Consider the following 26984-nt stretch of genomic DNA (forward strand, 5'->3'; position numbering starts at 1 on the left):
GTTTGTTCTAAATGCTTAATAAACAAATTCCAGCTGGTTCAGCATGCAGCAGCTAGAGTTCTTACTAGAACCAAGAATGTATAACAATATTAGCGTTCTGTCAACACTGCACTTGCTCCCTATCAAACATTGTATAGATTTTAAAATCTTGAATATTACTTATAAAGCCATGGTTTAGCACCTCGGTATTTGAACAAGCTCTTATTACACTATAGTCCTCCACATCCGCTGCATTCTCATAACTATTGAAACCTGATAATGCCTAGAATATTAAAATCAACTGCAGGTGGCAGATCCTTTTCCTACTTAGCTCGCCAACTCTGAAATATCTTACCTAACATTGTTCAGGAGGCAGACACACTCTGTCAGTTTAAATCTAGATTAAAGATCCATCTCTTCAACCTGGCATACACATAACACTAATACACATTTATTCAAATCCGTTAAAGGATTTTTAGGCTGCATTAATTAGTAAAACCAGAGCCAGGAACACTTTTCATAACACACAATGTACTTGCTACATCTTTAGAAGAATGGCATTTAGGATTTAGATTATTTTATGCTTCTGTAAATGCATTTTATTTCAAAGGATTTAATTTATGAGATTGCACTGCTGTATATTACAGTCATCATTATGCCTTGGCAGAGTTCATTTTTAACTAATTTTAACAGTGTAAAAATTATGCAAATACACAAATGACTAAGAATCATTATTATTTTAATAGTAGAATACTCTCACAGAACTAGAATTCAGCGGGGAAAATGACCCAACATGTTTGTGCTATCTTCCTTTTTTAGCAGAGATTTCAGAGTCTGAAATACAACATGCTTTCCTTTAGTTGGTGAAGTTATGTTAAATGGTGATGTTAAATTGCACGTACAACTATAAGCATCTATAAAAGCCTTAAAGGTTAAAAGGGTAAAGAATTTAAACAAGAACTCAAACTCACCTCATGGCTTATATATAGCTTTTTCCATTCAGGAATCATTTGTAAAGTTGGTTGGTCAGAAAATGTCATTTAAAAGTACTGAGTAAGCTCCAGTGTTTCTCAGGTGTGTGTGTGTGTGTGTGTGTGTGTGTGTGTGTGTGTGTGCGTGTGTGTGCGTGTGTGTGCGTGTGCCTCATAACAATAGAAAGTATGAGACGTGAAGGGAGGGGCAGTCACAGCGCAAGAGCACAAACAATCCCTAAACTTATGTATAATTCAGAGGGTCACCTAAGCATTTAAGCACACTTAAAACACAGTTCTATATTATGATTATTCAAAGCATCCTATTAGAAACATATCTTTGTTTTGTTTTGTGAACACATGGATTCGAAAAAAAAAATATATAATAATAATAATAATAATAATAATAATAATAATAATAATTAAAACTGTTAAATAATTATAAAAAAAATGTCTGGGATCTAAAAGGGCAATTAAAAATATATATAACAAACAATTTTGAAGTCTCTTTGTACAGATGGTCAGGTGTTTTTCCATCGCACCTCAAAATGCATTTCAGGTCATCTCAAATTATGCTGGAGATATTATGGTTGTCAGATTTTACACATACTTAAGGGAGTTCAAGCAGCATCGGTGCTGATGATATTAAAGCAAAATATAATCAAATTACCATGTGTTATCAACTGTAGTTAAATTAGTAAATACGTAGAATAATTTTCAACAGTGGTTTTAGACTCAGACCCAGCTGGAAATGAAAACCCCATTGCAATCTATAACTATCAGAAAATACTGTAAAATTGTGAGGTAAGGCAGGAAATTTCTTAAAGTTGACATGAAGTGAAAAATCACTCTATCCATTTTCTACCTTTGTAAATGAAACAGTGAGATTTCTAGTCACCGATTCATTTTTATGTACAGTAAAATTAGTAAACAATGTGATAAATAAGGGTGTCCAGGGAGCCTCTGCAGATACAAGACTTTTGAGATGTAAATGAATTCATAGGAGTCGAAAAGGGGACAACTTGGAGTATTTTAGAATCAGGTCATATGGTCCCTGTTGAGAGGACGCTCTCAAACAAAGAACAACGTTTGTGTGATTCAGATACAATTATTGGACATAGTTATCAAATACATCAGTTCAAATGCTGTTGTGAAGCAATTTTACTTGTATGATCATTTTAGATCTTATTTAAAATGACAGAGTCAGTATTAAGCTGTCTGCTTTTTAGTTAAACTTTTTTGTTTCTTTTTTTTTTATAACACCACCACCACAACAACAACAACAAAAACAGCAACAGTGAAGTCAATTTATTTTTACACACTGATTTTATTGTAGAGTTTCTAAACCTAAGGGTTTTCCATGTCTAAAAAAAAGAGTAAAAAAAAGTAAAAGTAGTAAAAATAAATATAACTACATTATACACTTATTAATAATCAGCTCATACAGCGTACTTTTTTTTAAAGTGGACTATCCTTTCAAACAGTCTATAAATACATAAATAATATATATATATATATATATTTTAAATCAGTAACCCTGTTGACTATCATTCTCATACTCACTCCACGCCATTCTTCATTTAACTGAGCATTATTGAATCATTTTACTTCAAGCTGGAAGTAAATATCCTTCATTGGATAAATATTTTGGGGGTATGACCACAATAGGCTCCCCATTTCTAGGCCGCCACATTAGAACCTCAACATCATTGGCATTAGGCTTAAGCAAGGCGTTTGTCGGGATAGGTTCATTTCTGACCAAGATTTGAGGCTGTTCCTGGATCAGTGGCTCCACAACTGTGGCTCTTTGACCCTGAGGCTTCATTGGATCCACTTTAATGCAGAGCTGCATCCTCCAGCGGATGGTTCGGAGTAGCACCATCTCAGCCGTGGTTTCGTTCATGGCCACGAGCCATGTGGTGAAGCGTTGGTCCCTCTGGATGGAGCTCAGGAGAGCTGGACTGCTGGTGGTGCCCACTGGGACACTCCACGTCACACTTGGGCAGAAGTTGTCATTCATGCTGACGATGAGTTTGGTGCTCTTCTTAGTGGGACCCACTATCACGTACATCTCAGTGGTGCACCCGTACCAGGGGTAATTCACACCATCTGAATCACTAATCACCTGAATCTGCCCACATTTCATCTCTGGGAGCTCCCAGCTGGATCTAAAGAGAAAGATGAAACTTAATTCTCAAATGATGTTCTTATAATTAAGCGAGTTAATACACTATTGCATCAGAGATGTACCCTGAATAATTACGCTTTTCACCCAATTTATGGTATTTGTTATATTGAAGAAATTTACCCTGACATAACTTGTTCTCCAATGGATCCTCTGCAGTGAATGGGTGCCATCAGAATGACAGTTGAATGAAAGAACCACAATAATCCACTAGTAATTCACACAACTCCAGTCCATCAATTAACATCTGGTCAAGGGGAAAAAATCATGTTTGTAGAAAAATAACAACACCAACATCACATTTTTTATTATATTCTGTTAATTCCTTTTCTATAATATTGATTTCTCCAGTGATGCTTTTATCAGCTGTGTTCTGACGGCACCCATTCAATGCAGAAGATCGGAGAGCAAATTACGTCATGATAAACTTCTTCAAATCTGTTCCAATAAAGAAACAAACTCATTTACATCCTGGAAAATTATGTTTTTGGGGGTGAACTATTCCTTTAACAGTAAAGCAGTAAAGAAATGTGTGTGTTAAAGTTTTAAATCAAGTTATCTAAAAAAAAAAAAAAAAAAGGTAGGGGCTCAAAAAAATAAAGTATTCAGTTGTTAGACGTATCTATTCAATGAACACACTTACACTCCTTCATTCCCATATATATTGAAGAAATCCATTTGATTGCAAGCCTGGATCCAGCCAATGGTCCAGATATCTTTGCAAAGCATGGGTGGCACCTGGACCTGAGCTGATGCCCTGAAGTAAGGCGTCTGTGAAGTAAGTAAATCTGTGGCCACAGTGCTATGACATGATTCCTGGCATGTCAGCATAATGAATCCTATCATCATGTCTTGTAATCACTTAATACAGCATTAATAAATCTCCAGCCTTTCCCCTCCTTAACCCCTACATATTCATTCTTATATAATAATGCATTTAATAATACTAGTCATATCATGTTTGTTGCCTCACAATTCTGTATATGTCAGCTCATATGTCCCTTTGATTTACAACCTGAAATGTCTAAATAGCACCTGTTCGGTACCGTCCAATAGTGTGGCATTACGACCTGTTATATATAAGCTGCGCTCCAGTAAACAGTCTTATGATGTTGAAACGCTCCATAGTTCAAAAGGTCTCTCAGGATGACCAAAGGAAACCAGAACCATTGCGTTAAGATTAAATCCAAACTCGCGTTACAGGTCAAGCTCCACGCTGCGTTTTCTGGCATAATTTACCCAAACATTCTGGTGTCAAATCAAATAGCCTATCGGTGCTCTTAATTTCAGCGTTATATCTGAGAGATTTAAAGAGCGTGACCAGTCGGGTTACTTTGTGTCACCCTTGTCCTATTAAAGGGTAGTCAGGTTCCCCGGGTGTAATACAATACTTCAGCTGTTGGCTTGTTATTATTTATTTTTTACCCAAGCGGCTTAGAATTATAGACTTCCCTTCTTGGCGACGTTTTGCATCCTGGGTAGTGTAGTTTTAAGTCAGAGATGTTCAACAGCAGTTTTCATGTTTACAAATTTTAATGGAAAATATCACGAAAGCAACAATAAAACAAATAAATGGGGTGAGGTATGCATGGTGCTATTAGAGTTTTTGGAATATTTGTTATAGAAGGCTTTTAACCTTATCAAAAAAGGGCCTTTTTGTGTAAATGTATGATAATAACCTAGTTTAGGCACGGTCAAGTCACTGCAGTGTTCGAGTGGCATTTTAATTTAAAGTTAAATGAGCATGTTAGTTTGAATTTCTTTCTGTCTTTTTTTTTATTACAGTTATAAGATGAAAATAAATAGATAAATAGACTGCCTGTTTTATTTATCTTTTTCAAAGCGAATTATAGCGCAGCGAAGCTATAGTGCAATGCAATGCAAAAAAAAAAAAAAAAAAAAAAAAAAAAAAAACAACAACAACAAATCAATACAATCATTTTAAAGCAAGGACAAGGTGATTATCTTAGCAGAGTTGTTTATCTAGATTTGCGGCAGCATGCGGATGCGTCTCGTGTATCCAAGCGGCTGGAATGTCTATTTATAGTGCAACTGGAATACTAGAAGTCGCAACACTTAGAACAGTCAAGACATGATCTGGGAATGGACATGGTAGACCGTTCACTGTCTCGCTGTGAGAAAAACAGGACCGTAAAACATATTTAAACTGGAAGGTCCGCCGAAAATCAAGATGCCTGCGAACCAGACTCGACCCAGGGCAAGGGAGAGAAACAATGCGCTGAACAGACCCGAGTTTATATCTCTAAATCAGCCTTTGAAGAGCGGTAGCGCTGAAGCTCGCGGCACTGCACGGAGGCCGTCGCAGAGGTACCAGCAAAGTCAAAACCAGCCGGGCACAAATCCGCAGCAGGAGTCGCCCGAGAACAATAAGGAGAGGAAGGAATTACCAGAAGAAGACTGCATGCAGCTAAACCCATCATTCAAAGGCATCGCAATGAACTCTCTACTGGCCATTGATATCTGCATGTCTAAACGGCTCGGCGTGTGCGCGCACACTACGTCGTCGTGGGGGAGCGTGCGCTCTATGGTCAAGCTGCTTGCTCTCACTGGTCATGGCATCCCTTGGATCTTCGGGACAATTGTGTGTCTTACGAGAAGCAACACGTTGGCGGGTCAAGAGGTTTTGGTCAATTTGCTGCTAGGTGAGCTTTAACGCATTGGAGTGAAATACTGCTCTCTGGAGAGAGTCCGAATGTTATCAGAGTATGTGGCTACATAAAAATCTATATTTTGCTCACACGTAGCTACTATTATTGAGAAATATCTCCTTGTCAACGACCGTTTTTGAAATTTGAAATTTGAAATCACATTCTCAGGGTTTTTAGCAGCTTGTGAGGATGCTGTTGGGTTTGTAGGTCAGTGGATGAGGGAATACAAGGATATGTGTTCTGACTGACAGACGCATGTGACTACTTCATTACATTCAGAAAATCATTTTATTTATACTCTAGCAATTATCTGTACTTCTTTCTTTTGACGAAACTGAATTGAAACAAACCTGAAAATGAATATTTTCTCATCATTTACTCACCCTCTTGACATCCCAGATGTATACGACTTTATATGTTCTACAGTACACATATGAAGATTTGAAGTCAATTATTTCATCACAATAGCTCCATACAATTCATGTGAATGGTGACCAAAACTTTGAAGCTCCAAAAAGATCATGCATGCAATTTAAAATTAATCCATTGGTTTAATGCATGTTTCTGAAGTTCTTGTGTCTGTTTTTGTTGTAAATCTTATTTAGTACTCTCTTGGGTATTGACAATTTCAAGCTTGATTACATTTATTACTGCAATCTTGCACTTTGCACTCTGAATTTGCTTTAATAACGTAAATGTAAATGTCATTGCTTTACAGCACTCTTACTGGATGTGATGACTGTGGCAGGCATGCAGAAGTTGGTGAAGCGCAAAGGGCCATGGGAAATGGCGCCTAGTTTCCTTGACTACCTGGCCATGGACATCTATTCTTTCCCAGCAGCCCATGCAAGCCGAGCAGTCATGGTATCTAAATTCCTGTTGGCACACTTGGTCCTTGCAGTTCCTCTTCGTATTTTGCTTGTCTTATGGGCAGTCCTAGTTGGCATGTCCCGTGTGTTCCTGGGTCGTCACCATCTGACAGACGTCGGATGTGGCTTTGCCTTGGGATTCCTTCATCACAATTTAGTGGAGATGGTGTGGCTGTCCTCCAACACTTGTCAGACTCTAATATCCATTGGAGCATTCAACTGGAGCCCCCTCTACTGAACAGTGCGTGTATTTAGAAGGATTTCAAAAGTTGCAGTGCTTTTTTAATTTTTTGTCCATTCATGTCAGTTGCCCTACATCTATTCTAAAAAGTGTGTGATAGAAACATGTACATTTATAAAACATTACCCTGAGCAGCACACATCCATAATCTTGATCTGATCATTAGGGCTCAAGCCCAAAGGGCGAGAGGCCTATTGTTTTCCTTAGGATTATTTTTTATTATTATTATTATTATTATTATTATTATTATTATTATTTTTTTCCAACGTCTCGGGGGCTTTTGGGGCCCTTAACGTGCTTAAAAAGTCTTGAAAATTGGCACACAGATTGGAACCTGCGGCCATTAGGGCCGGGCAGAGACTGATACACGGGCGTGGCACAGGGGCTCTACAGCGCCCCCTGGAATATGGAGGGCCATATATCATACATTCTTGCTCGTAGACGTATGAAACTCGGTACACATATAAATCTCATCAATCCAAACAACTTTTGTATTGCATATCATAGGCTCCGCCCAACAGGAAGTTGGCTATTTAGGGTTTAGTATTCAAATTTTTCGTCAAAGTTGTGGGGGCTTTTGGGGTCCTTAACATACTCAAAAACTCTTGAAAATTTGCGCACACTTTGGAATCTGTGGCCTTTAGGAGCCTGCAGAGGCTGGGACCCGGGCGTGGCACAGGGGCTCTACGGCGCCCCCTGGAACACAGTCAGAAATGTTGATGTATAGCTCACACATACTTGCACATATTCATATGAAACTCAGTACACATATAGATCTCATCGTGCCGAACAACTTTCGTATTGCATGTCATAGGCTCCGCCCAACAGGAAGTCAGCTATTTAGAGTTATGTAAAAAGCGCATGCTCTGGAATTTGAAATACTTGTCATAGGTTTTTTTCTCGATTGCCGCCAAACTCGGTCAACATGATCTCAAGACACTGGGGATGAAAAATTGCCAGGGGATTTTTGATATCTCGAACGGTTTGCTCGTGGCGAGGCGTTGAAATTATGGCGAGAAATGAGAAACAGGAAGTGTCTAATACCGTCCACATACATTTCCTGATTTTAATCAAACTTCATCAGATTATTCGTTGTATGATGTCGATCGCATATATGTGACTATTAGGAGTCAAAGTTATAGCGCCACCAACTGGCAGAAGGAAGTGTGTCATTTTCAAAATGATTTGAATTCAGCATCTTATTATTACTCGATTTGCTTCAAACTTCATCAGAATAATGTTAAAACACAGCCGATATAAATCTGCAAGGGGGATATTGATATCTAAAAAATTGTTGGCGTGGCAACATGTCAAACTGGAATACTTCTCAGGTGATTTTGAGGCAAATAACATACTTAGAATTTCACAAAACTCTGAACACACATCAGTATTTCTGATAGGAACTTAAATTGTGAATGGATTTTGGATAGCTTGAATGGTTTTGCCGTGGTGATTTTTTTAAATGACCTTACAAAGGGAATCATTATTGTATTTTTAAATTGCAGCTTCCAAACACGTCAAATAATTTTTTCATACAGATGAAAAAGTCATTCTGAGGAAATATGCATAGTTTAACGACTTTACAACACTGTATGGATAACAGAAAATTAAAAAACTGTCAGACATCTCATCTCACTCTGTCCCTCTGTTTGAGTATATGTGCTTCAGACTTCCATTGTCTGAGAGAAATAGCGCCCCTACAGGTTCAATTCCCGGACTTTTACTTTCACTTTTAAATCGGTTAAAAATACAAACAAATACTTAGATTTAATTCACACTGACAAGCTAAACCAACATATCTGATTATTACCGGTTCAGGGCTCATGGATAAATTATTTCTGGCCAGAGATACGTGAGAAATAGGAGAGATGAATCACCGCTCTGATCACGAGCGTCTGGAGTAAAGAGCTCAGAGAAAACGAATTTATTCCTGTTTTAAAGCTTTTAAAAATAAATTATTACAGCGATATCACACAATCAACCAATTAGAACACACCAAGAGCTAAATTCAGATGTTTTTGAACTGTTTGTGTGAAAATGAAATATTTGTGGCTGCCTATCTGAAATCACGCCTCCGATCAGCGCGTACAGTGTCGAGCTCAAAACAAACGAATTTATTCTTGTTTAAGAGCTTTTTTAAATAAAACATTACCACAAATGCACACAATAAACCCATTGTAACACTACAAGAGCTAAATGCAGGTGTTTGTGACCCGTTTAAGTGCGCAAGACTATTTGAAAGCGAGACTGGCAGAATATCTCTCGAGCTGCAGGATTCTGGCTTTCGTCGTACGAACGAACACATCACGGACAAGATTATTTCAAAATACATAATAGCTTGGCGACTATAAACGAAAACAGCCACGTGAACATAAACTGTTGAGAAATATATCTGAAGTGGATCTACTGGATTTTAATATTAAGTGACCGCATATACCAGCTGCTTCTGTCTTCAATTTTAATCTATATAAAAAAATGAAATTCATTCATCTTGGCTGCTTTTTTAATGTGTGTACGTATTTATTTATTTATTTATTATTTTGCTCTAACAAGAATTAATCTATATTTAATTAAATCAATCACATTTTATTTTACATTTGATTTGTCCATATCTGCATCTAAACGCCTAAAAACCTAAAACATGCTCTATTATACTATTGTTAGCAATTTCTTTATCGTCCAATTTATCTGGTGTACACACTTTTATTTTCATAATAAACTTGTTTGTTAGATTATACACAGTTACAGTGGTCTATAATAAATATTAACAGGTTTTATTCAAGCTGTTTAGAATGATTGCAGTAGGCTAATTTTTTTTTTATGTAAATCCAAAAAAAAAAAAAAAAAAACATTGGAAAACAATGACTGTTGTACTTTTTTATACATTTTGTATAATTTCATAGTTTATGCATTATAGTTATAAAACAAATAAATGTAGCCACTCACATAGAAATCTTAGGCCTTATCCTTTTCTGACAGTTTTAGGGATTTTTAAAAATCCTAAAAAACCCTAATTTGTGCTGCAAATAATAATTTCAAACTCAAAAAGTAAATAGTCAGTTCATGCTTTATAAAGCCTTGTCCCAATATTAATAGTCAGTAGTAAGCAGTTTATAAATACAGCTATAAATAGCTTGTTTTTGGTTTATAAGCACATTTATTAAAAAGGAGAGTAAAGGATCAGTTATCTTCCTATGAAAAATAAAAGATAAAAATAAACAAACAACAACACAGATTGATACAGAACAGAAAAATAAATTTTATTGTGGATTTATGATAAAATCAGCCTGTAAATGAATTCATACTCCTCCTCATACTACTCCATACTCCTTTTTCAACATGATGCCAATATACTGAGATGTTAAATTGTGAATGGGTTTAGGATAGCTTAAATGGTGTTGCCATAGAGATTTATTAATGTAACATAAAAAAATACAATAGTTATTTTACTATATCTTTAAAATTTTTCATTCTAACTCTTCATAATTTTTTATATAAGTAGAAGTCCTCATTTGAAGGAAGCACAGTAAGTTTCATAGCTTTATCATTTTCAAGAGCCAGCCTAAAATTAAAACTATCATAACTTATAAATCAAGCTTGCAATTCTTAGTACCAATAATGGCCACCAGATGGAGGTATAGGATCACTTTTAAATAATTATTGTAGAAACGAGTATGATTTAAATAATTTATAGAAATCTTTCGAATAAAATAATATGTATTTTAGGAATTTTACTGATAAAAATGACCCTCACTTAATTAGAATAACAAGCTGAAGTATTGTGAACTGTATATTAAGAATAATTCTTTATAGGCTTTATGGACAGATACGTTTTGAGTGACTCTTGAAGGATCAGCACCACATCCTCTTTTACCACTGTTTAAAGAACTAATCTTACAGAACAGGTGTGAATGAATTTTGGATAGCTTGAATGGTTTTGTCGTGGTGATTTTTTGAAATAATAGTAAAAAAGGAACCAGTAAATGTCTTTTTATTTTTTTTTAAGTGCAGCTTCTAAACACTTCAAAAAAATGTACACATAAAAGACAAGTCATTCTGAGGCATATTTCCTCAGAATGACTGGTCTCATGACAATAGTTTCATGACTATACAACACTATATGGATGATAGAAAATAAAAAACTATCATACATCTAATGTCACTCAGTCCCACTGTCACTGTGGGTAGTGTGTGTGTGTGTGTGTGTTTGTATGTGTGTTAAGTGAATTAGGTGTGAAACTATCAGGGAGCATTTAGTCTCCAGCGCCAACATTTTACAGAACTGCCACTTTCCTGGAGTCTCCAGAATTACTCTGTGTCCGGCTCTGAGAGACTTAAGATCCCAAAAAATGATTTAATTAGAATACCATGAAGTATTGTGAAATACTATATATTAAGGCTTTATATATAGGCTTTATGAACAGATTAGAGTGACTCGTGAAGGACCAGCACCACCTCCTCTTGTTCGATGGTTTGAGGAGTATATCTTCCAGAATCCAGGATTAAGATTTAAGAGCTCATTTTTATTCCACCTCCTTTCCTGAAAGTCTGTCTTGCAGAATTGACTAAAAATTAATCTTCACATTATTTCCTAATTATTTTGCAATTCTTTTTGTCAGTTCTTCTTGACCTGTTTTTCTCTTCCAGCTTTCCTGGACTATTGTATAGCACTCATAAATGATTAAATAAAAAATAATGGTAGTTATTAAGATTGATATGGTTTGGAATTGGTAAAAAATGCTTGGAAAAAAATCACAATAAAACAATGTTTTAATGTTTAAGTTTGGAATATTAACTGACGTGAATGAATGCTATATAACATTGTTCATGTTAACATAATGTTTATGAATGGAATCTTATTGTAAAGTGTTACTAAAGTTATATATATATATATATTGTTCTGTGAATGTGATTTTAAAGTCTAGATGATTCGGATTAACCCTTTAACTGCCATATCCTTTAAAACTTCACTGCCAGAGGGATATTGTGAATGCATGTGCCCGCTGGGCACAGTTTACCTGATGCCACCGGGGTGGCGATGGCACTGGTGGCTTGAGCCCGCCATCGCTGCTTGCAGCTATATTTTCTTGTTCCATTTCTGCCAAAGCAATATAAAGTTTGGAGAAGCGCTTTGGAAAAGCGTCAGGTGCACAGTTTTTCCTTTCACTTTAAAAGAAAGGATGTCAATAATTTTGTTTTTGTTTTTGCTAACAGTGATTAATGTCAAATAAGTATTTGTGATTTATACCAATTGGCTGATGGATTTTATTGATCACAGTAAGTGAGCGAAGCATTTGCTCAGGGACTTTATCAAGCAGCATAATGAATCATTTCAGATTTCTATTTTCTTGGAATTTTATGTAATTTTCAGACTATTTACAATGCATTTGAGAAGATGATGTAAATGAAACCACCATTGATAACTGAGACTTTTTGGACTGTTTAAATTCAGGTGCACTGATATTTCATGATACTCTGAAAAAGCATTCAAACTGAACATTTGGAGCAGATTTTTCACTTTTACCAAAAATTGCAACATTGCTATATGCAATTTTATGTTGCAATTATATGTTAATTCCAATCACTGCAAGCCTCAGATGTACCAATTTTTATGATTTCAAAAGCAGTGTTATGCATGGTATAGGTCTTCTAAAAATAAGTTGTACATCTGTTAACATCTTTTATCAACAGGGTTTATTAATTTTGAGTAAACTTAAAATATACTGTGAATATGTGTATATGCTAGTATGTGATAATTTGACTTTTTTCTTTCTTTTTTTGGATTCTTCATGCCTAAAAATACAGAGATTAATACTTACAATTGTAGGGGTATCTGTAATCATATGATGATTAAACACAGCTTATGGAACATGATGCCAACTTTGTACATTATCACATTAAAAAATGTCAAGAAATTATCAAGATTATGTCAAAAGCTGTTATGGTGAGCAAACATCCACAGATGGAAAATTAGATATACTCAGAGATGACGAAAGTCTTATTACTTTATTGAAAGTTGATGTGATTAAAATACTACGAACATGCATTATTTATAATGCTTGTTTTACATAAATGTGCAACAGAAGCTTTTATTGAAATGGTTGCTTAATATCTCAGCAGCTGTCGATGTCAGTCTCCTTTTGCTTATAGCAGTGATCTGCCAGTGCCTGACCCTGACTCAGCAATCTATAAATACCAGCAGGGGTCAGTCCATGTTAGTGCCACTGACTATTAGAAACTCAGCAATGGTCCTGTGACCTACATACATAAACACATGTAAATACTGCACGCTATTGACACAGAGTTCATACACTATTGAAAAATCACATGAAGTGTAATGAAATTATATAATTATCATTTTATAATGGAAGAGGAAACCACTTGTTTCTCTTGTTCATTTAGTTTTTGAGCAAAATTCTTAAAGTTATTAAAGTAATAATAAGTAGAACAAAAATACAATTGTTTATTAAGATTACAAGAACCGTTACACAAAAGACCTCATAACACATACATTTTTTTTTTACCAAAAGCACAAAATAAAATAATCGAAATCAATCAATTACATTCATACATACAAACATACATGCTATTTATATACTTTACACTGGCCTGTAGTTTTTTAAAACGTACCATTTGTTTTCTTTATGTAGTTTTATATTTAGTCAGTAAATAAAGATAAATTAAATTAAATTGTAAATTTGTAGGTTAAGGCAAATTTTACATTAACAAAGTAATAATGATAAATGTATTTAAAAATTATATGTTAAATACAACTCCATATTGATACATCAATATAATTTATTTCTTTTATGATTAGGCGTTATTGTAATTTATTATTTACAGAGAGGACATGGGCCAAAGTCAAAATGAAGATTAGATCAAGTTTATACCTCTACCTATTAATTGGCAGGAATTAATATAATTATTAAAATTTTATTGGACCTTTATTTAAATTAAAAAATTTCCTGCACTTACAAATTTACTATTTAATGAAATCCTTTTATCTTACAGTCAAAATATGTATTTATTGACTAAGCATGAAACTAGACAAAGAACACATTGTTACCTGAAAAGTTTTAGGAGCATTAAATAATAAATAATAAGATGCTCTTAGAAAACTAGATGTATATTTATTTAATGTCATATATACTAAATAAATCATTCCATTTTGTTGTTGCGTCAGATGCCATACAGGGCAAATTAAAAGTGTTGATATTTCATATCGCAGATTATTAGAATTTAAGGCATAATTGTATACTTTATCCGCACCTTTTTAAATACACATGCACACAATGCGATACTCGTTGATAGCATAGACTCTGGTTAATGGATAATACACGTCGTTGTATGGCTTGTTGACGCGTGCCTCATACCCTGACGTATATCCGGTTTAGTTCACTAGCAGAGCAGGGGACGTGCCCGAGAAGTTGAACGGTCCGTTGTTGTCTAAAAATCAAACACTTCTGCAAATAATTGTCAACAACATGGCAGAGAGTGACTGGGATACAGTGACAGTTTTGAGGAAGAAGGGATCGGCTGCGCAGTCAAAGTCTAAGCAGGTATTTCACAACCATCTGCTACATGTTGACGTTAGTAGTTCACGTTTGACAAACACATTGTTGCTGTGACCTGCTTTCAAATATTTCGCCTCAAATAACGCGCAAAATGGCTTTAATTTGTCATAAAGTTTCAAGCGTCGATCTGAGGACAAATAGGCCTACAACACAGCAGTAATAATATCGTATCATTGGTCGAATTAGCCAGGACACGTAACGTGGTGAAAGCACTCAGTGAGAGACTGCAGGATTGCTTGTGACGTCATATTGGTATTTCCTAGACTTCCCATATAGTCTAATAAATTAATAGGAAATCATAAAATTTTAATGATACAACCATCTAACAATTCAGCGTTTTTTGTATCTGAAGTCTCCCTGGTCATTCTTACAACGCAATTGTCCTAAGCATGTAAACGTCTATTTGTTTAATATCGGGAATTTCGTATTAAAAAGTTACGTCCTTCTACATTACAGTAGCGAATATCAGATGAACATCAGGCGGACGAGACCCGCAGTATATGTATAACAAATGACAAAGTGCTCATTTTCAAATCTGAATAAAGAGTTATGTTGTGTAAAGGCATACTTTAAGAGGTCATGAACTGATAAATCAAATTTCCCTTGATCCTTTGACATAACAGGTAGTGTAAAACATTAGATAAGGTACAAAACTTAATCATTAGTTTAAAAATAACTTTTATTGAAACAAGCTCAAAAACGACTCATTTTGGAATGGGCCATGTTATGATGTAATAGTGTGGCTAAGCAATGCCTCCACAGGAGAAGAGCAACGCCTGCTTCTACGTCACTGCCTCTGTAGCCCCGCCCACTGAAAAGCACTTGGAAATACTAGACAAACACAGGATTACTCCAGCACAACCATGCAGATGACATTACAAGACACTGTGTTGTGAAAAATAGTCTTTGAATTGCCTTGTGATCCTAACATTTGTAAGGGAAAACGGTCAATTTAACTCAAAAGGAATCATTTAAGATTTTAAAGGGAATTTGGACAGAATCTATGGCAAGCCAAATTAACTTTTATTAATTCGCAGGATATGTATTCTTGATATCAACAATTCAATTTTCACTAGTAACAATGTTAATTCTTGATATCAACAATTACATTTCCACTAGTAACAATTAGAATTTTTGATATCAACAATTACATTTCCACTAGTAACAATGTAAATTCTTGATATCAACAATTACATTTCCACTAGTAACAATGCTAATTCTTGATATCAGGAATTATATTTCAACTAGTAACAATGTTAATTCTTGATATCAATTATTTTTAACCTGGGAATGCCAATAGGCAAGCCAAATTAACTTTTATTCATTCGCAGGATATGTATTTTTGATATCAACAATTCAATTTTCACTAGTCAAAATGTTAATTCTTGATATCAGGAATTAGATTTCTACTAGTAACAATTGCTATTTTTGATATCAACAATTCAATTTCCACTAGTAACAATGTTAATTCTTGATATCAGGAATTAGATTTCTACTAGTAACAATTGCTATTTTTGATATCAACAATTCAATTTCCACTAGTAACAATGTTAATTCTTGATATCAGGAATTGTATTTTCACTAGTTAAATGTCACCATAGACTTCCATTCAAATTTAATTGTTGATATCAAGAATTGCTTTCTTACTAGTTGAAATTCCGATCTCACATATCAGAAATACAATTCTTACTAGTAAAGACCTTTATTTTTGATATCAGTAATCACATGGTTACTAGTAAAGACGTCTATTCTTGATATCAACAATTTAATTGTTGATATCAACAATTTAATTCTTGATATCAACAATTTAATTGTCACTAGTGCCAATGTTCATTTCTGATATCATGAATGTGATTGTTACTAGTAAGAAAGCCATTTTAGATATCAGAAATTATATTGATATCAGAAATTATTTTTCAGATATCAAAAATAACAATTGTAACATGTTGAAATACATTTACTGATATCAAGAATTAACATTTCAACTAGTAACAACTAAATTGTTGATATCAAGAATTCACATTGTTACTAGTAACAAAGTAATTATTGATATCAACAAAGGCAGTTGATATCTGAAATCGTCCTTGCAACTAGTGAAAATAGAATTACTGATATCTTAAATAACATTTTAACTAGTAAAAATACTTTTACAGATATGTAGAAATGCCATTTTTACATGTAAGAATAGCTATGGTAATGAGATCATGAATATTAATGAGATTTTCGACACTCCTCCTTTTTCAGCATTTGCCAAAGATGGCAGAAGAACGTCCACGTGCAGAAACGGCTCCTCTTTTATTTATTTTTGTCAGTGAAACTTGAAAAATTATATTATGGCCGGATTCATTTGTAAAAAAAATTGTTAATTGTAAAAAAAAACAAAAACAAAAAACATTTATGCTGTTTCCTTTTATTGGCCACCAAGTCCTTCGGATAATTAAAGGAAAAGTGAACAAGGCATTAATTTAGTTTTATAAATAACTTCATGTCGCTTTTTCAGGTGTTTATTTTTGTTTTTATTACAATTTCTTCTGATACATCAAATAAAAAACACATCTAAAGGAAAAAATATAACAGATAACAATGCATCATACAAACGGTTTACAGGACTTTTTTTTTTTTTTTGAATATCGTTGGCTACATTGAATGAGTCGTGTCCTAAAAGGAATAATTTTTTATATAACATGTTATGCGGTTCTTGAAGCATCGGTGGACAAGAGGAATGGTAAATATATGTACACTGTTATACAAGCTGTATACTCACTACTTTACATTGTAGCAAAGTGTCATTTCTTCAAGTACTGTCATATTAAAATCTATAATAAAAATACGAAACGTGAGAGGTGTATTCAAATCCAGTCAGGCCATCAGTCCCTACAATCTGTAATGTAAGACTCTAGAAAAGAAAAGCCCTTATTTTTGTTACAACCACAAGCTATACAGGTGTTCCGGTAATACTTTAAAGTTAAAGTAGTGCACAGAACCGATTAAACAAGGTACAATTCACAATGACGGTGAGAAAAGAAAAAAAAACATGTTTTATTAAAATAATCATTCTGAATAATTCATACATGACAAACAGCTGAAAACGATAATAAATACAAACATAACTGTATAAATAAAATCGGAAAAAGATTAGAAACATGCACATCAGCACCACACTCTATTTAGCATAACACCGCCTGCAATAGGCTACTGGGTGAACTGGAACGTAGTAACATATTCCTAGTACACAGATTCCACATATTCCACATAGCCATTTCTCTCTAAATTGCTTTCGATATATAATCGAAAAAGTGTCTTAAATAAATGTTAAGTAATGTAACGTCATAAGTCTGATTGCAAATTTTAATCGATGTATTTCTAATGTATGCAATGCACACTAATGCTATTTAATTTGAAATTAAATGCCATCCAAACGGTAACTTTCCGGAGCTCCTACAACTAGCCCTAACCTTACCCAATATCCATGTTATTTTTCACTTTTCGATAATTTCGTTGAGTTTTATTGAAAATACATGCCTTTCCGATGTGATACGGGACGTGAAAAGGATAAAGAAAGAGCTCGGCAAAAGGCGGAATCGAACCCAGGTCCGTCGCGTCAAAATGCACATGCTTGGCGCTTAACCATCTGCGCCACAGAAAGCGATAAGACTCTATTGTCTTTTAACATCTTTGACAAACACTACCCTACGTTTGTAGGTGGAGTTAAATCGTCCCTGTCGAAATAAAAACATTTTTTACTAGTGAAAATGTAATTTTAACATGTAACAATTAAGTTAAAGATATCAAGAATTATGTGTATTACTAGTTGTAATTTCATTTTTGATATGATAAACGCATTTTTGCATTTCTGATGACGTCATTTGTGATATCAAGAATACGTGTCGTTACTAGTGGAAATGTAATTGTTGATATCAAGAATTGACGTCGGTACTAGTAACGTGTGATTACTGATATCAAAAATAAAGGTCTTTACTAGTAAGAATTGTATTTCTGATATGTGAGATCGGAATTTCAACTAGTAAGAAAGTAATTATTGATATCAACAATTAAATTTGAATGGAAGTCTATGGTGGCATTTAACTAGTGAAAATACAATTCCTGATATCAAGAATTAACATTGTTACTAGTGGAAACTGAATTGTTGATATCAAGAATTAACATTGTTACTAGTGAAAATTGAATTGTTGATATCAAGAATTAACATTGTTACTAGTGGAAATTAAATTGTTGATATCAAAAATAGCAGTTGTTACTAGTAGAAATCTAATTCCTGATATCAAGAATCAACATTTTAACTAGTGAAAATCGAATTGTTGATATCAAGAATTAACATTGTTACTAGTGACAAATAAATTGTTGATATCAAAAATTAAATTGTTGATATCAAGAATCGACATCTGTACTAGTAACCACGTGATTACTGATATAAAAAATAAAGGAGATCATGAATATTAATGAGATTTTTCGACACCCCTCGTTCAAGCGTCAGCATTGGCCAAAGATGGCAGAAGAACGTCCACGTGCAGAAACGGCTCCTCCTTTATTTAATTTATTTTTTCGTTGAAACTTCAAAATTATATTATGGCTGTATTATTATTATTATTATTATTATTATTTTGTTTGTTAATTGTAAAAAAGTAAGTTGATGCTGTTTCTTTTTATTGGCCACCAAGTCCTTCGGATACTTAAAAGGAAAATTGAACAAGGCATTCATTTAGTTTTAAAAGTGACTTCATGTCGTTTTTTCAGGCGTTTATTTTTGGTTTTATTACACTTTCCTCTAATACATCAAATAAAAAATAAAAAACAACCACAAGGAAAAACATCAAAGGGGATAATGCATCATACAAACGTTTTACTGGACCTTTTTTTCCTTTTTTTTTTTTTATAATATCGCTGGCTACCTGAATGAGTCGTGTCCTAATATGCAATATGAAGCAGCGGTGGACAAGAGGAATGATAAAGTCTATTGAACCTCTTTCTCATGTCTGTCTCAGCCATTTCAATGTTATGAAAGCCCATTAAACCTTGGCCTTGGATTTCACCAGAGCATCACATGTTGCCACTGGAGTCCTCTTCCAGATCTTAGAGACCTTGTGCTCTTCCACCTTCCATTTGACGATGCCTATGCTTGACCAATCCATCACCTTTCACCTCAGCTTCTTTAGCAATGCAGTGGTCGTCTTGAAGGTGTGTTTGGGGTCATTATCATGTTGGAATACTTCCCTGTGGCCCAGTCTCTAAAGGGAGGGGATCATGCTCTGCATGCTCTGCATGCTCTGCTTCAGTATTTCACAGTACATGTTGGCATTCATGGTTCCCTCAGTGAACTGTATCTCCCCAGTACCGGCAGCACTCATGCAGCCCCAGACCATGACACTTCCACCACCAAGCTTGACTGAAGGCAAGACACATTGTCTTTGTACTCCTCACCTGGTCGCCGCCACACGCTTGACACTATCTGAAGGGGATACGTTTATTTTGGTCTCATCAGATCACAGGACATGGTTCCAGTAATGTCTTTAGTCTGCTTGTCTTCAGCAAACTGTTTTCAGGCTTTCTTGTGCATCATCTTCAGAAGAGGCTTCCTTCTGGGACGACAGCCCTGCAGACCAATCTGATGCAGTCTGAGCACTGACAGGCTTTTTTTCAGATCCTCAGAGAGTTTTTTGCCATGAGGTGCCGTGTTGAACTTCCAGTGACCAGTTTGAGAGAGTGAGAGCTAGATTAACACACCTGCTCCCCATTCACACCTGAGATCTTGAAACACTAACGAGTCACATGACACCAGGGAGAGAAAATGGCTAATGGGCCCAATTTGAAAATTTTCACTTAGGAGTGTACTCACTTTTGTGGCCGGCGCTTTAGACATTAATGGGTATGTGTTGAGTTATTTTGAAGGGACAGTAAATTTACACTGTTATACAAGCTGTACACTCACTACTTTAAATTGTAGCAAAGTGTCATTTCTTCAGAGTTGTCACATGAAAAGGTATAATAAAACGTTTACAAAAATGTGAGGAGTGTACTCACTTCTGTGAGATACTGTATATTTAATCAAGTTTGTTTTATTGGGGTAAATTATCTACAAGCTTTAAACATATTTCTATGCACACCAATAATATTAAACTACTGTCGCTACACTACGGTTATACACATTTATTGCATTTATTTTCAATTCAGCCAGAAACCTATGAGTTATGATGGATCATCAGTTATACTTCACAGACCACATTGCTACAACGAGCCGGTCCTGCAGATTTTGCCTTATACAACATTAGGAAGATTAGACCCTTCCTGTCAGAGCAAGCCACAGAACTTCTTGTCTACTCTCCAGACTGGACTATTGTAATGTCCTCCTGGCTCTTCCTGCATGTACTGTCAAGCCTTTGCAACTGATACAGAATGCAGCAGAAAGGGTTGTCTTTAATGAGTCAAAAAAAGCTGAAGTTACTCCTCTCCTCATCAAGTTACACTGGCTACCAGTAGCCGCTCGCATCAGATTCAAGGTACTGATGCTTGCCTACAAGACGACCACTTGCACGACACCAACATACCTAAACTCACTGGTTAAATCATATGTGCCCTCCAGAAGTTTGCGCTCTGCAAGTGAACAACGCCTTGTGGTGCCATCCCAAAGAGATCCAAAATCACTCTAACGGACCTTTTCCTGGACTGTGCCCAGCTGGTGGAATGACCTCCCAATCTCAATTCGTACAGCTGAGTTTTTACTCATTTTCATGAAACATCTTAAGACTCATCTTTTTCGCAAGCACTTAACCAACTAATACTAGCACTTTTCTTTCTTTTCATATTTAATATAAAAAAAAAAACCTGGCTATGCGTTCTGTACTAGACTAACTGAGACTTGTCATGGCACTTGTATACTGTTGTTGTTCTCTTGTTGACCTGACTGCTTCTATTGTTCTCATTTGTAAGTCGCTTTGGATAAAAGCGTCTGCTAAATTATTAAATAAAACTGAAAAAGGCTTAGAAGAATCCTTAGAAATCTGAAAAATTAATACTACAGCCTTAATCTTCCACTTGAAATTGGCTGATAGTTTAGAATTTGATTTTGGCAGGGGCTATTTAAATACAATGAATTATATTTACACTAAGTGAAAATAGCATATTTTATTAGCAATAGATTGTATTTACCCTATTTGATAATATGAGTATTTTCTTACAGTAATAGTAGTTTGATGCTGTTTGTGTTGCTTATTGCAAGTAGTGACCAATATGTGCACCTCATTATTGTATTAGGCTACATTATAAAACAGTATAGGCTACAATAATAACATATTGAGAGTAAATTATAATTGTTATTTACAAATGAATTAAATGGAAACCGTCCCTACAACTAGCCCTAGCCTTACACAATATCCACGTTATTTTCCACTTTTCGATCATTTCGTTGAGTTTTATTGAAAATATATGCCTTTCGATGTGATAGGGGACGTGAAAAGGATGAAGTAAAAAGCTCGGCAGAAGGCGGAATCGAACCCGGGTCTGTCGCCTCCAAAAACAATTGCCTCGTGCTCTACCATCTGCGCCACAGTAACTGATAGGCTAATGAAGTCATTTTGCAGTTTTGACAAACATTAACACACGTTGGTAGGCGGAGTTGAATAGCCTTTGTCAAAATAAAATAAAAAATAATTATTAAAAATAGCCTACAGGAGCATTTTATTTTCAGGAAAGGGCAATCGAATGTGCCCATTCTCTGTTGGACTCTTTACCTTGTCGTCTATCCTCCATAAACATTCATAAAGGGTTGGACTCGTCATTAAATTATGCACATATCCAAAAAGGGGTTCATTGATATGCACATATCCAAAAAGGAATTAATGATATCTTAAATTACAATTTTTACTAGTGAAAATGCAATTTTAACATGTAAGAATTAAGTTACTGATATCAAGAATTAAGTGTATTACTAGTTGTAATTTCATTGTTGATATGATGAACTTATTTCTGCGAGTGATGACGTCATTGTTGATATCAAGAATAAGTGTTGTTACTAGTGGAAATGTAATTGTTGATATCAAGAATTCAATTATTGATATCAACAATTAAATTGTTGTTATCAAGAATTAAATTGTTGATATCAACAATTCACATGTTTAAATGTTAAAACGGCGCCAAAACTATTACAGATATCAAAATGCATTTGTTACTAGTTACAATTCTAAATTCACATATCAGCTTTGTATTTCTTACTAGTAAAAATATAATTTTTGATATCAACAATGACATTTTTACTAGTAAAAATGTGAATTCTTGATATCAACAATTTAGTTGTTACTAGTTGAAATGTTAATTCTTGGTATCAAAAATGTAATTGTTACTAGTGACACTGTTCATTTCTGATATCTGAAAATGTATTTCTGATATCAACAATTGGGAGGGTAATTTCTGATACCTAAAATGGCATTCTTACTAGTAACAATTACATTCATGATATCAGAAATGAACATTGGCACTAGTGACAATTAAATTGTTGATATCAAGAATTAAATTGTTGATATCAACAATTAAATTGTTGATATCAAGAATAGACGTCTTTACTAGTAACTATGTGATTACTGATATCAAAAATAAAGGTCTTTACTAGTAAGAATTGTATTTCTGATATGTGAAATCGGAATTTCAACTAGTAAGAAAGCAATTCTTGATATCAACAATTAAATTTGAATGGAAGCCTATGGTGACATTTAACTAGTGAAAATACAATTCCTGATATCAAGAATTACCATTGTTACTAGTGAAAATTGAATTGTTGATATCAAAAATAGCAATTGTTACTAGTAGAAATCTAATTCCTGATATCAAGAATTAACATTGTTACTAGTGAAAATGTAATTGTTGATATCAAAAATTCTAATTGTTACTAGTGGAAATGTAATTGTTGATATCAAGAATTAACATTGTTACTAGTAAAAATTGAATTGTTGATATCAAGAATACATATCCTGCGAATGAATAAAAGTTAATTTGGCTTGCCATACAGAATCACTGTTTTATGGCAGATCACTGAATTGGCCAGTGATTTACTGAATGAGCCGTATAACATCATCTCTGCAATGGATATTAACATCCAAAACATAGTGAAAACACTATTAATTAGCACTGTAGCAAGATCAGCAGTTTAAGACATTAACTTGTAAGCAGAAAACACAAGATACTTCTCTTTTCAATATGAATAAGGCTTTATTAGATAAATCTAAGACATATAAAATAATCTAACACATGAATACACACATTCACACCAGCTGCAGAAAGATAGAAAGTAAGGAAATAATTAGTTTAAGAGAATGAAATATTGGGAATGACGTATTGGGAAGCCGATGGTTGGGCGTTGGCTTAAGATGCGTTGTTGTGGGCTGGATGAAGTTTTAGACAGGCACTCAGGATACACGGCGATAGGCAAAACTTAACTCAGTACACAAAACTCTCAATGGGGGAAAAAAATCTAAAGTAAAAGAATAGAAGTAAAGTTTGACGAGACTAGGTGCCGTTTCTTCTCATCTTGGCTAAGTAGCAGCAGGCGTGCAAGCCAGAGCACGCTCAAAGAGCGCTAAAAAGCATGGCTGAAAGTGATGACTAAAAGCAAAATCTAAAAGCACGGCTACAGGCCATGACCAAAAAGCTAAAAGGAACAATTTGATTATGTCCTGAGTATTTAAACCGGGCTGTGGTTAACCAATTAAATATTGTCTTTGCTCAGGGTGTTGTGATGTTTGTCCTGTCTGTTCATAAATCAAGTGTTATCCTATCAAACAGGTGGTCCGAATATTCCAGCTCTTGCAGAGTATCATTTTGGACATAATTTCTATAACAAGAATATGATTCATTTTACAAAGTACTGATTGATAGAAACATTTAAAGCATGAATTTTCAATCGCAGACATACTAAAGATGAATATGAACCCATAAACTATTCAATAGTAATGAAAAAGACATACACAATAAGTGATTAGACCATGATAAACAAATGTTTAGGTTAAATACATGATATGGAGTTATGGAAATAAATGATTATTAGCTCTTTTAGCATCATTTAGGTGCATATATACACGGAGAGGCAGTTTATATTCCATTCTGTGGAGTGAGGATATGTTCTGTGAAGACCAGAGAGGTTAAAAGGTCTCCTTAGGAATTTCAGTCAGAGTAAAATAGTAACAGAGGCCTGTGTTGTATATTCGAATCAGTTTCTGATACTAAAACCATGTATATGTTCATGTTTAATATCTCCTGTAGGGTCGGGGTGATAGATGATGCCATCGTTCATCACCGATGGCTGACAGACATCACGATGTTGAGCCTGCATCGTGATCCCCTGCGTTCTGTCTCGCACACAGCTGCGTCCACGAAGCTTTCAAAGTTTACTCAACCGCGGACGGATGAGCTCGACACATGCATAGTATGCCTGCACTGTCGGATGCAGACCGTCCGTGTGCTCACAAAAATCGGGCTGCATGCGGATGGCGTGTGCGGACACTTCTGATGACGACCCCCCCTTTCCCCCACTCACCGATGTAATCATCCTTCGCAGTGTTTCACTGCAGACATCATCCGATGCCGATTCGGTAGACATCGCCCATCCCACATAGACAGAGAAATATATCTTTTGATAGATCAGTTCTGTCATCAGTGCGCAGCAGACACACACTAAACAATTACAATATATTTCCCTTTCCTGGCCATAAAGACCGTAAACATTGCAGGTAACAAATTAAGTATAAAATGAATTTACATACACATATCTTAAAAACTTATCCTGTGTGACCGATACGCTTACGTCAAGGTCTTGGCTGTCAGTCAGGGATGCTCTCTGCGATCAGGAATAGTAACACTTTCCACTGCCTGACACAGTTTTAAATGCAATGAGCAGTCCAGTCATTTTAAAGATCAGTGGGTGGAAGTCATAATGATAATAACAGTCCACAGATTTGTAGAGTTTAGCTTTACATAAGAATAACAGAACATTTGTTTCAGGCTATTATATCTGCTCAGAGGAAGGGAGATGCCGTCGAAACATCCAAGAAATGTAAGCACATAAAAACCTTTCCTTATATAATCAGTGTTTTTTTTTTTACTGGAATAAAATGAATACTTTCTATTTCGAAGGGGCTGCTGGACAGAACAAACAGCATGTTGTGACTAAGAACACAGCCAAGCTGGACCGCGAGACAGAGGAGCTCAGCCACCAGAGAGTGCCTCTGGAAGTAGGGAAGGTGATCCAGCAGGGCCGCCAGAATAAAGGCCTCACCCAGAAAGATCTGGCTACTGTGAGTATTTGCCAGACTTACTGTACGATTCACCTTTGATTTCACCGTTCATTTGTAGTTATTTAAATATAAGTTTGTGTTTCTTGCAGAAAATCAATGAGAAGCCACAGATCATTGCAGAGTATGAATGTGGCAAGGCCATTCCCAATAATCAAGTCATGGGGAAGATTGAGAGAGCCATTGGTAGGTTTTTGATTTTGTTGAATCATACATCACTGTCTCATAAGGCCAGGTTTTTTGTTGTGTTCCACACATTCGCTCTAGTCAGGCTGAAGCGGGCGGCAGTTTGCACGATTCAATGAGTGAGAACTCTGGATGCTCAGACAGAAGGCAGATTTAATATTACATGATCTTATCCTAAGTTTTCTGATATACAAATATTTTCATAACAAAATGAGCTGCTTAAAATGAAGAAAGTTATCAACAAAACCTATATTTTCAAAATGGTAAGCAAGTGCTTCTTTGTTTACATTTCGTATATCTGCTTATATATATTTTATCCTTGTCTCAGTTTCTCAGTTTGAATGATTAATATATACTTTTGATAGCTGCTGATACAGACCGTTAATTCCTCTGTGTTAGTTTGAAGTTGGCTGTAGTCTGAGCGGTGTGTTCAAGCGCATCTTTTCGGATCCAGACGTACACTGGCTTTTGTCACCGCTAGTTCTTTGAAGTCGGTTTGCGGTGTTCCGGCCTGTGAACGGTCTCATATTTTTTAAATAAAAGGGTAATTGTAGAAATGCCCTGTTTTGTTCAATAAATATTATTAATTGTGTAAATATTTTCCGTTTCTTTTTTTAGGCCTCAAGTTGCGTGGAAAAGAAATTGGTATGCCTCTTGATTCTGGCCCTAAGAAGAAATGAGTACAAAATCCTCGAAAGGTCCACCATTCACTGAAACCTTTCAGTACTTGTATGGTCTTTACAGTTAATCTTTATTAATTGCTGCATTACATCATATTTTCTCAATTCAATGGTGGACCAGACATGCTTATATTGCCACCTACACAAAAGGCTTTTTATCTAACGTTTTATGTCAGATGATGAAGACTTGGATTATTATTATTATTATTATTATATAATCAGCTTGCTCACTGCTTTGAAATAAAAACTTATTTCTAATGTCTGATGAAATGGTTCTGCAGTTTGTTTCCAGATAATGCAATTTAAGAATTCATCGTTTGGAGTACTGGGAAATGC

General features: G+C 35.1%; 3 protein-coding genes across 4 annotated transcripts; 2 read left to right on the plus strand and 1 right to left on the minus strand.

The window, feature by feature from the left end:
• Positions 1-2472: 2472 nt before the first annotated feature.
• On the minus strand, positions 2473-5001 carry LOC127987798 (protein FAM78A-like). The gene is made up of 2 exons (XM_052590177.1): positions 3779-5001; positions 2473-3118 (listed from the first exon to the last, which is right to left on the minus strand). Exons 1-2 carry the CDS (start codon positions 3982-3984, stop codon positions 2560-2562), a joined length of 765 nt encoding a protein of 254 aa, XP_052446137.1. The 5' UTR covers positions 3985-5001; the 3' UTR covers positions 2473-2559.
• A 197-nt stretch (positions 5002-5198) lies between these two features.
• On the plus strand, positions 5199-8544 carry LOC127996850 (inactive phospholipid phosphatase 7). Its single transcript, XM_052591976.1, has 2 exons — positions 5199-5798; positions 6523-8544. The coding sequence occupies exons 1-2, from the start codon at positions 5327-5329 to the stop codon at positions 6909-6911; spliced, it is 861 nt and encodes a 286-aa protein (XP_052447936.1). The 5' UTR covers positions 5199-5326; the 3' UTR covers positions 6912-8544.
• Positions 8545-14289: 5745 nt separating this feature from the next.
• LOC127997009 (endothelial differentiation-related factor 1 homolog) lies at positions 14290-26910 on the plus strand. Of its 2 annotated transcripts, XM_052591991.1 has the most exons (6): positions 14307-14473; positions 24755-25083; positions 25493-25544; positions 25625-25785; positions 25875-25968; positions 26587-26910. In XM_052591991.1, the coding sequence occupies exons 2-6, from the start codon at positions 24973-24975 to the stop codon at positions 26646-26648; spliced, it is 480 nt and encodes a 159-aa protein (XP_052447951.1). In that variant the 5' UTR covers positions 14307-14473; positions 24755-24972; the 3' UTR covers positions 26649-26910. The 2 variants fall into 2 exon arrangements, with proteins under 2 accessions (XP_052447953.1, XP_052447951.1); XM_052591993.1 differs by lacking the exon at positions 24755-25083 and having other exon boundaries at positions 14290-14473.
• The last annotated feature ends 74 nt before the right edge of the window (positions 26911-26984 follow it).

Source organism: Carassius gibelio, chromosome A5 (assembly GCF_023724105.1).
Source record: "Carassius gibelio isolate Cgi1373 ecotype wild population from Czech Republic chromosome A5, carGib1.2-hapl.c, whole genome shotgun sequence".
Lineage (NCBI taxonomy): Eukaryota > Metazoa > Chordata > Actinopteri > Cypriniformes > Cyprinidae > Carassius > Carassius gibelio.